General features: G+C 32.4%; 1 protein-coding gene across 1 annotated transcript; it reads left to right on the plus strand.

Annotated features, from left to right (window-relative positions):
* Positions 1–6,848: 6,848 nt before the first annotated feature.
* LOC121234128 (protein RGF1 INDUCIBLE TRANSCRIPTION FACTOR 1-like) lies at positions 6,849–9,125 on the plus strand. The gene is made up of 4 exons (XM_041129946.1): positions 6,849–7,088; positions 7,289–7,486; positions 8,064–8,279; positions 8,693–9,125. Exons 1-4 carry the CDS (start codon positions 7,026–7,028, stop codon positions 8,918–8,920), a joined length of 705 nt encoding a protein of 234 aa, XP_040985880.1. The 5' UTR covers positions 6,849–7,025; the 3' UTR covers positions 8,921–9,125.
* Positions 9,126–10,541: the final 1,416 nt, after the last annotated feature.

A 10,541-nucleotide genomic window follows, 5' to 3' on the forward strand; every position in this document is an offset into this window, starting at 1 on the left:
TGCAACACTTTAGGGTACCTTTGGTTATTAAACTATTCTCAACTCATCACACAACTTTTTCAAATTTTAATATAAAATATAATAAATAATTCAACTTTTTCAAATTCTAAAACAATAATAATAATAAATAATATTCTAATAATATTTTATCAACTCAACTCAACTCACTTCAACATCCAAACTCACTCTTAACATGGTATATTGCAAGTGAAAAAAACTCAATTTCATAGATTTTATAACTCTCAATTTCACAGAGAGTTACCACCATGAAGAAAGATGGTCACGGAGTTGGCTTTAATTTAATCAATTGTACAGAAAACAGAGGCCATACATACTAGGATCCGCTCCCAATATGAACCCAAATTAGGGTTGATTTTTCCCCATTAATACAAACAAAAATACAAATCACACTAAACAAAAAATCACCACCTCTTTTCCCAGTTGCCCATTTCCGGTTAATAAGGTTGGGGACTTCCCATTAAAGCTAAATTTGGCAGGATTAAAAACAAACTCAGTGAGGGAAATGAAAGCACCTATCACAGACGACGCCGATGAGTTCACTTGAGTGGCGGAGCTGTACAACCAACCTGAACGATCTGACGCTTAGGGTTGAGATGAATATAAATAACTGCTCTAATAATACATATATATTAATTAATTAATCTTCTCTAGATGTCATGTGTCTAATTGTATCTTTAGCACTTTGAAATCATGTTCATGTGAGAGTGTGAAATTTGTTTATGATACAGAACATCCCATTTGAATTAGAAAATACAGAATCAAATACATTCATGATTTACCTTTTGAACTAAAATGACTAATGGTCCCCTATAAGCTTCTTAGGCTACCTTTAGCTTGGGGTATGGAGCTTTCTTCCATTGTTAACGAGGTTTCTTGATTTCCATGAACATCCCATGTGCCGTTCCTTACTAGCTTGGCATCCTAAGCTTCCCCTTGTATATGTCTACATGATAAATAATAATACATCCAATCACAAAAAGATCACACAAAAATAAATTTATAAACTAAAACGATTTGATGTGATACATTAGATTGTAATGTTATTTTTACTATATAAAATAAATATGATGTATCACGTAAAAGTATGTCAGTTTATTTTTGTGAGACTTCTTTATGGATGTTGCACTTCTATATATATATATATATAAAAGAAGTACTACAGTCGTAAATAAATCTCATAAAAGTAAATCTAGAAACAGACAAAACTTTATATACGTGAAATCTACTTTATAATAAAAATAATTTTACAATCTGATATATTTACCACATCAAACCACGTCAAGTTATAGATTTACTATTGTAGAAACTCTTTACGACTAAAATATTTATATATACACACACTAAGGTAGGTAGGTACGTTTGTAGATATACAAACATATATATAATTATATATCAAACTCCATATATAATATTGACCGAAGAGATAGAATGGATAATGTCAATTATCACTGGTGAGGTAAATATGGGATATATCTCGATCGGATGATAAGTTTCAATTAATTCAAAGGAAAAAAAAAAAAAGAAAAGAAAAAAAAAAGAAAAAAGCCCAAAAGGCAGGCATGGATAATGGCGCGCATGCAAATAATTAATTAAGTTTTGTAGTATGATCCTAGCATTGTTTGTGTGGGAGTCTGACGTAATAACCACTGAATATGCATGTCCCACAGACCATCAAGCAATTAGCATGCATGTATACATACATTACGTCATGGCTGCTCTGATATTTGTTTTTGTGGTTTTGTTGTAAGGGGCGTGCATCTACTTTGGAGGAGTAGATCCGCACCAAAATACTTCCTTAATATACATACATACATATATATATATATATACGCATAAATAATTTACACATACATTAAACGATGTCGCAACAAAGAACAATTCAGAAGAAATCAGCCCACGTAAATAATTTATCAAAAATGGTCTACACTCTTTTTTTTTTCTTGCAAATTTATCAGAAGCTAATTTACAGCTTGAATTGTATTATAGTTTCTTTATTTATTTGTTTATTTTTGTAGTGTAAAGGATGGGACTTCACATAATTATATGGTCAAATTATTTAACACTTAGTACTATAGTTTAGATTATTAAAATTGACATGTTAGATTTTTATTGTAGAAATAACTAATATATAACATACACATTTGATTTTAACTGTTAAGAATAATAACAATAGGTGAAGTAGTGTAATTATAAATTTAAAGAAAGAAATAAGTTATAACTTGTTGATAATTTAAATATATAATATGTCATTATTAATACTTTAGTACTTAGAGAAGTGTGAGAATGTAAAATCAATTAACGTTTTGCATTTTTAATATTTCTTATAGTGTCTTTGAAAAATGAAATAAATTAATAAAAACTTTTTTCGTTTTAACAGATATTGTATAGCTTTTAGTTTTGATTATTTTACATGTTAATACTTAAAAAATTAGAAATTAAAAATTGTTGGTATTTTAGTAATGTTTAGAAAGAAGGTTATGAGAAATTTTGAAATAAATTCTAAAATATTGCAGCACAAGCTTTAGAAAAGGAATTGATCATCCATTTCGGTAGAAAAGTAAATCAACTTGGACAACAACGTCAAAAGAAATTCAACATCCTATTCATCAACCCCGTCAGTGAAACAACGACATAAACTCTTAAAATCTGTTTTAATATCAAACTTTCCAATATTGTAATTATAAAACTAGATAAAACATTGACTTGTATAAATCTGTCACTTCTTTTAACTTTATATTAAGTTTACTTTAATTTGTATAAATTGATGATTTTATTTTAACTTTGTACAGATTTTATTTCTCATTTTTTATAGATTTTATTTTTCATATTTTTGCAACTGGGCGCCCTTACTAGTATGTGTGTGTGTCTATAAATATAAATATAAATATAAATATTTTATATATATATATTTGTATATAAAATACACATTTGATTTTAGCAGTACTACTCTTAGAGATATTGGAGGATAATTCGCTGTAGGAATGCACATGTTATTATCAAAACAATATCGTATCTAAAAGATATATATGATCATATATCACTCTCATTGAATATTAGGACTCTTAAGTCACGATTAAACAATATGTGCAGGAATATATTTGAGTATGTTAGATAGGTTAATAATGGTACTCACGACTTGGATTTCAATATTCTTCTTCTTCTTCCTTTTTTCTCCTAATTATTTATTGCATTTAAACCCATATATAGTTCAATTTGTTTATTCACCCTTGTCTCTTTGGGTTTATCTTTTGGTTCATCAATAAGCTAGCTAGGTAGGGTCGTGGACCACCCCCACTATATTTTTCTTCGTATACTAGATTTTTTAAACCAAACTAATTAACCTCATCTAAGAACAATTATGTAAATTAAGTAGATAATATTATTCATTATCCTTTAGATTCTGTTAAGATATAAAATAATTATATCTACCTGTTCCCATCACTTTAAACTTTGAGAAAAAGTGATGATTTTACATAGTATCAGAGCAGAGGTCATAAGTTCGAACTCTGACTCTATACTCTATCCTATTAAATTAAATATTTCACTTGTTAGACCTACTCATTGAAAAGAATTCTAGCCCACAAGTGAGTGAGAGTGTTAAGATATAAAATAATAAAATCTAACAGCTCTTTCCATTAATGTAAGCTTTTGGGATAAGTGGTGATTCCACATATCTACCATTATTATTTCTTCATGATCATGATCTAATATATATTTATCTACCATATATTTAATTTCATACAAGAAGATGATGAGAATATGTTGATTAAAAAGATAATGAATAATATAGCCTATAATAATATACATAATGATATTTCATGAATTTTCGGTTAAGTTAGTCGCCAGCCAAGTTTTTAAAATTTGAAAAACATTGTATATCGGTTATATCAAATTAAAGATGGCTGCTCATAGACCTTACCGAAATGGGATGCAGGCATATTATATATACGATAATGCTAGGGAACCGGGAATAGTGCCCCCGGCACCGCATTGTACCAACAAGTGTAAATGTACTTTTTTTTTTTTATTTTTTATTTCTTTCAATAATCTTTTATACGTCTTTAAATATTTTTAAAAATATTTTTAATCATGAAATTAAACAAAATTAAAAAAAAAAAATCATTTATTTTGTCCGTAAGGATACCGGTTCAACTAGCATTTTCCTTATATATATATATACACACATACATATATTATCTTGCTAGATATGACAACCAAAATCCTAATCAATCGACATGATTTGCCTCTCATGTTTTAGTATTTGTTTTCCTTTAGTAATTAAATGCTTGCCTGATTATATAATTAATTTGGTTATCGCGTGATCATTAAATTAAGCAAGTATGTACAGAAATACTGCTTAATTTTGTCACTATTCCACTATTGTATGAGATCGCTAGCTACCGGCATCTTTAATCATCACGGTTTGTATGATAGTGATACAAATAGAAAAAGTCTTGAGAACTTGATTGCTCAACTTGGAATAACAGAAACCGATCCCTAACTACTAAAACACAACCTTTTAAAATAAAATAAGTTAAATAACAGGTTTTGATTGGTGTGATCGAGATGAATGAATCATTATTAACTGTAATTATATCGATGAGGATGCTCATGTTTGTCTTGAGATTTGTCGTCTTGTTCATATATCGACTTATTATTTCTTCAAATATAAATTATTATATTTTCAATTCGATGTGTGTAGTATAACATCTACATCACTTAATTGATAATATTTAATTTATAAAATTTAAATTTTAAAATTTATCTTCTCAATTAAATTACGTTACATAAATAATTTATTAAGTGTAGTCTAAATACTCACTTGAAAATAAAAATTTTCTTTAAAAACTAAGAAAAGGAGGATTGTCAATCTCATCGATACACCCAAATTTAGAGTCAACCCCACGAGCTCGACCCATTTCGATCGATCTTCTTCTCACTATTAATCAGGTCCGTAGTAAAATCAATAGTTACCCGAATCCAACCCCTTATCTATACTATCTCGACATGGGTCTTCCCATTTTAACTATTTTTACATGAGAAATTTATTTAGGAAGTCGATTTATGTCACATCAACTAATAAAACAATATTTTTATTTAGGTGCCATTTGGATATATAGTAAATTGAGATGAAAGTTAAAAGTTGAATAAAATATTATTTTTTAATATTATTATTATTTTTAGTTTTAAAAAAATTAAATTATTTATTATATTTTGTATAAAAATTTAAAAAAATTGTAATAATTAAATGAGATGAGATGAAACACTTTTTATATCCAAACCGGATTGATTTCTTTTTCCTTTTATACATTAGCTTGTATACGGCAAATTCTCTCTTTATATTTATGTAGCATCAAAAAGTAGCCACCCCGTTTTATTGGCAAGGGAATTGGCAGAGCACAAACAAGCCATATATATGGTCTTTCATCATGTGATCATTGATCCACTTGCAAACATCTTTCCTGCACCAAAGGCAATAATGTTTAATGGAAAAAAAAAAATGTTGTGATATCTATGCTTTCTATCAAAATCTTCTTCTATTTTGAGGTTTTATGACCAGTTTGGATAGTGAAGTATTACTCACTATTATTTATTATTTTATTCTTATTTTTTATTTACTATTTATTATTATTTAATATTTTATTATTATTTTTTAATTATTTTTTTACTATTATTTACAAAATATTTAAGATCACCTCGTTACTTAAACGATACCTTGCTTTTAAATCAAAAACACTTTAGTGGAAGGTCAATTTTTTGGGTGTGATCGTTAGTGGAGATTCCATTCTTCATCCCCCAACCCACAAGTAAGATAATCCTCTTTTATATGAAAGCAATTTTCTTGGAATATGTGAAAAAATAGGAAAATGAATATCATTCCATCCAAGCTCTTTCCTTAAGGAAAAAAAATATGAGTCTATCATATCAAAACATGTTAATTTATAAAATTATTTTTTTAAAATTTTTACTAAAATATTTATCTTTGACTAAAACTAGAGGCTTGATGGAGTATATAATCAAAACCCACGTATGCATGTTTCAATTCCTTTATTTTTAAGCTAAATAAAGGAATCGTTATTCCATTGTTATAAATACCAATAACATTCAACTACAAGACTGCCAAGTTAATACCGAATTGAGTTAGGTTTGAGGATTAATTTGCCTCTTTCGCTTCCTTCATTTGAAGTCCATGAAATTTGTCGGTTGAAAATAGGATAATTTATTCACAATTCTCTCTGGTAGAAATCAGAAAGAAAATTGGAAGCTGTCGATGAATGCAAAGCTGGATTAATGGAGCTATAACATGTAGAGACAGGCAAAGCAAGCTCCCTAGGAGATGCTGAGATTTTGGGAAAGCATTATATTTGTATGATATGAGATGAACAAATAATTAGAGCTAAAAAAGTTTAAAAAAAAAATTAGTGATATAACAATTGGGACAGGTTTGGACTTTGGGTTAGAGCAAGGGACACTACACCTTAAAGTATTGCAAGATAGTAATAATTTAAAAGAAAAAATAAAGAATGGAAATGGGCGCAAATCTCAAATGAAATCAATTATTAGTGTAAAAAATTGTGTTAATCACTTGGGATGAGTGGCCATAAAAGCATTTCAATTATTTAATTAGCATAAAAAAATTGAGAGACAGAGAGAGATGGTAAGACCAAAGAGAGAATGAAAATGAAAGGAAATAAAAAGGAAAGAAGGAGGTGGGTTCCTTGCACCCAACGGATCTCTTTGTTTTGTGGTTTGGGTTCGGATCTAGCTTTGGGTTCGGAGTTCGGAACTTGCTTTGTATGTGGACTTTGCGAGGATAAGAACGCCCTCTCTCCCTGTTTCTCCATTCTCACTTTGTAAACTCCATCTCTGCCTCTGGACTCTCTCAAGAGCCTCATTGTCTCTCTCCCTCCCTCTCTCTCCCTCTCTCTCTCTCTACACAGATAGGAGGCTCTCTGCTCCGTTTCTCCCTGTTTCTACACACATTTTGCTAGAAAAGTTGTAAGATGGCGATCAAAAACCAAGAAACTACTGTCCGTGAAATCAAGACCAAGAATAGGAGAATCATGGTACAAGCCACTATCTTCTTTCTTTATTAAACTTTGAATTGGAGTTTCTTTTTTTCTTTTAGTGTTTTTCATCTGGGTCTGGTCAATGTGCTCTGTTTTTCTGGAGTTGGTTACCTATGCGTTCTAGCTTACGTTCAAGATTCTACAATGATCTTAGCTTACTGGCTCTGGTTTTAATTCTTGATTTGTTGATTGAATAGGGTGCTGGAGGTCCCGAGGACGACGACAATAGGTGGCCGCCATGGCTGAAGCCTCTGCTCAGGGAGAACTTCTTTGTTCATTGCAAGTTACACGCGGACTCCCACAAGAGTGAATGCAATATGTACTGTTTGGATTGTATGAATGGCGCTCTCTGCTCTCTCTGTCTCGTCCACCACAAGGACCACCGTGCTATTCAGGTGCGATTTGTTGTCTCTGAGTTCGTATATTTTCTCGGGTTTCATCCTATTTTTGCATCAATGTTTCATTCATTGTTGTCAAATGTACTGATTTCCTATTTGGAGTCTGTTCTTTCAGTGATTCTTTTTCGAACTTCTATCTTTTCCATTTAGGGAATCGCAGGATTCCCCCGTGTCAATTCTTTTTTCGGGAATTTAGCTTTCCAATTACTCAGCCCTTTTCCTTTCTTGAATAGGTTTGTTTTTATTCTTTTTCCTTTCTTTCAAACTACGATGCGAGATTTGCTCTTTCTGAGAAAAAATGGGGGTCAAATAAAAAAAAATGGTTTTTTTACTCAGGTGCCTGATTGATGCGAGGCTCAATTGAACGGAGTCTACTTTCCGGTGGTGGCTGAGTTTATTTTCTTGCATTTTCTCATTATGGAAACTGATAAAATTACAAGCCACATACACAAAACTCAAAAGGTCTCGGTTTTCATTCTCATGGGTCACAAACTTGACATGGGATTTCTTTGTTTTACATTTTTAAAAGCCAACAATCATAAATTTCTGATGGATTTCGTCTTTTTGGTGGCAGATAAGGAGGTCCTCATACCATGATGTGATAAGGGTTTCTGAGATTCAGAAAGTTCTGGACATTACCGGAGTCCAGACCTACATTATTAACAGCGCCAGGGTCGTCTTCTTGAACCAGCGCCCTCAGCCTAGGCCCGGTAAAGGCGTCACCAACACCTGCGAGGTTTGCTTGCGCAGCCTCCTTGACTCCTTCCGCTTCTGCTCTCTCGGTTGCAAGGTACTTTTAGTGCCACAATGGCTTCCCATTCTTCAAATTCGCTCGTTTTTTCGCACAATGTTTGGCCTCTAAGAAACCGATGGAAAACTTGGGCTGAGTCGTGTTTTCATGGTTCCCTTCCATTATTCTTTCTGTTGTCACTGCCATGATTGGTTCCAATGGGTTGACTTTTTGACTTCCATTGGCTTAGGGGTTAAGCTAATGGGTGAAAGAGTTTTTTTCCAACCAAACAAACAGTGCACATGTGCGAAAAAATTCAACCGGGTTTTCAGGGTTAGTTGTAATCCGATACAATTAACCCTGGTCAACAAGTCTAGGTGGATGTGTTTCACATTTCAATTACTTGTGCAAATTGCAATGGAATCGGGTCTCTGTTGTCTCGGTGGTTAACTCTTATGATTTCCTGATTACAGATTGAGGGGACGTCCGGGAATTTCTCAAAGAAGAAGAGGCAATCGGCGGCGATGGCTTCAGACTCGGAGGAGTCGTACAGCAGCAGTAGCCATGGCAGGGAGAAGAGCAAGGTGCAGAGCTTCACTCCGTCCACGCCGCCCCCAACTTCTGTTAATTATAGAACGGCCAAGAGAAGAAAGGGAATTCCACACCGTTCCCCGATGGGTGGAGTACTCATTGGGTACTAGTCCCTACACTTTGGCGAAATTAATCTAGTGCCCCCCACATATATACAATGTAGCTGTCAACAGTCCAATGCCCGGAGCTTTTCATTTAGCCCCCCATGAAAGGCCGGTCTTGGATCTAGTATCCCTCTCTGTACATAGAAGCAATAGAAGCGACGAAGTTGGGAAATGTGGAAAAATACAAATTCCAAGGGTTGGATGGTGAAGGGAAAAAAAAAGATTAAGAAGAATATTTTATATATATATATATATAAAATATAAATAGTGCTTCTTAGTGTGATTATACATAAGTTTCGGGTTTCGTTGAAAAAAGTTGTAAATTGCTTTTGGGTTTTGTTGGTATTTAGAAAAGGAGGTAGGGGAGGTGAAAAGACAATGTAAGTCCTTGGGAGGGACATAAGGGAATGTCTTTATATGGAAGATGAAATAATAGAACTTGTGGTTCTTGTATGTGTATAAATATACGTATGTGCAATTACTTTCCATATTTAGAAAGTTCTCGCTGGTTGGCGGTGGTGGGGGAGAGCTTCCCAAGTTGGTGGGTCCATGGCGGGCGGCCTGATCGCCCCCTCGTGTGTACGGAGTCAAAAGTTTGGTGTCGTTTGCACACGTGTGCGACTACCGTTCGTTGGGCTTGGGACAGCCAGGCGTATTGGTTCTCGAAATCATAAAGTAGGTCAGCCAGCCGCCCGCCCTCACGTAAATGAATTTATTTTGCATTATTTAATGAGTCAGAAAGGCGGTTCCTTAGCGAATGGGTTTTCGTGTGTGTAGGACCACCCGCGTGGTTTAGTCATGGCCGTGCGATGATGACGTCTTTGTCATTGGCGTTGTTAGTTTCTTTATATTTTATTTTCATTTATTCGCATTATGGGTTATTCATTTAAAAAGTTTGCATGAAAGTGCGTATATTTTTCTTAACAAACAAGATTGCTCTAAGGGGTTTGGGATGTGTGCAGAATGAATGAAAGTTAGATTAGGAGATGATAAAATATTATTAAAATATTATTTTTAATATTATTATTATTTTAAAATTTTAAAAATTAAATTATTTATTATATTTTATGTTGAGATTTAAAAAAATTATAATGATGAGTTGAGATTAATTTACTTACCAAACGAAACCTTAATATTGTGCCATGAATTTATGGGCTCTGGGGTTTAGATTTTGTTAAAAATAATTACTAACGTGAATCCAACATTTTTTCATAAAATAGTCACTAGTGTGATTAACTGCATCAATTTATTTTAAAAAATAATTAATCACATTAATAAAATTTACAAAAGATGATGTGAGTGTACAAAAGAATCCGTAAAATTGAATTCCCATAAAATTTTTATTTTACTAGTAATATCTACCTTGTTCATGTGGGGGCTTCATGATGCCATTACCATTCCATGCCAAAAACGTGTATCCAAAAAGCTTGATCCGATGCTACATTTTTTTTTTCAAGTGGTTGGGAGCATTAGAAAAGTTGCCGTACCATTTTGAAGTTTGAACTTGGAATTAATTATGTTTTCTGCGAATATTGTTTGATCTTGTCTACCTAATTAAAATCTTCTACCAAATAAAATGAAATTCGTATTTTTATGATAGGCGCAGGAAAGGAACCAAAAAGAAAAA

This window comes from Juglans microcarpa x Juglans regia, chromosome 6D (assembly GCF_004785595.1).
Source record: "Juglans microcarpa x Juglans regia isolate MS1-56 chromosome 6D, Jm3101_v1.0, whole genome shotgun sequence".
Classification (NCBI taxonomy): Eukaryota; Viridiplantae; Streptophyta; class Magnoliopsida; order Fagales; family Juglandaceae; genus Juglans; species Juglans microcarpa x Juglans regia.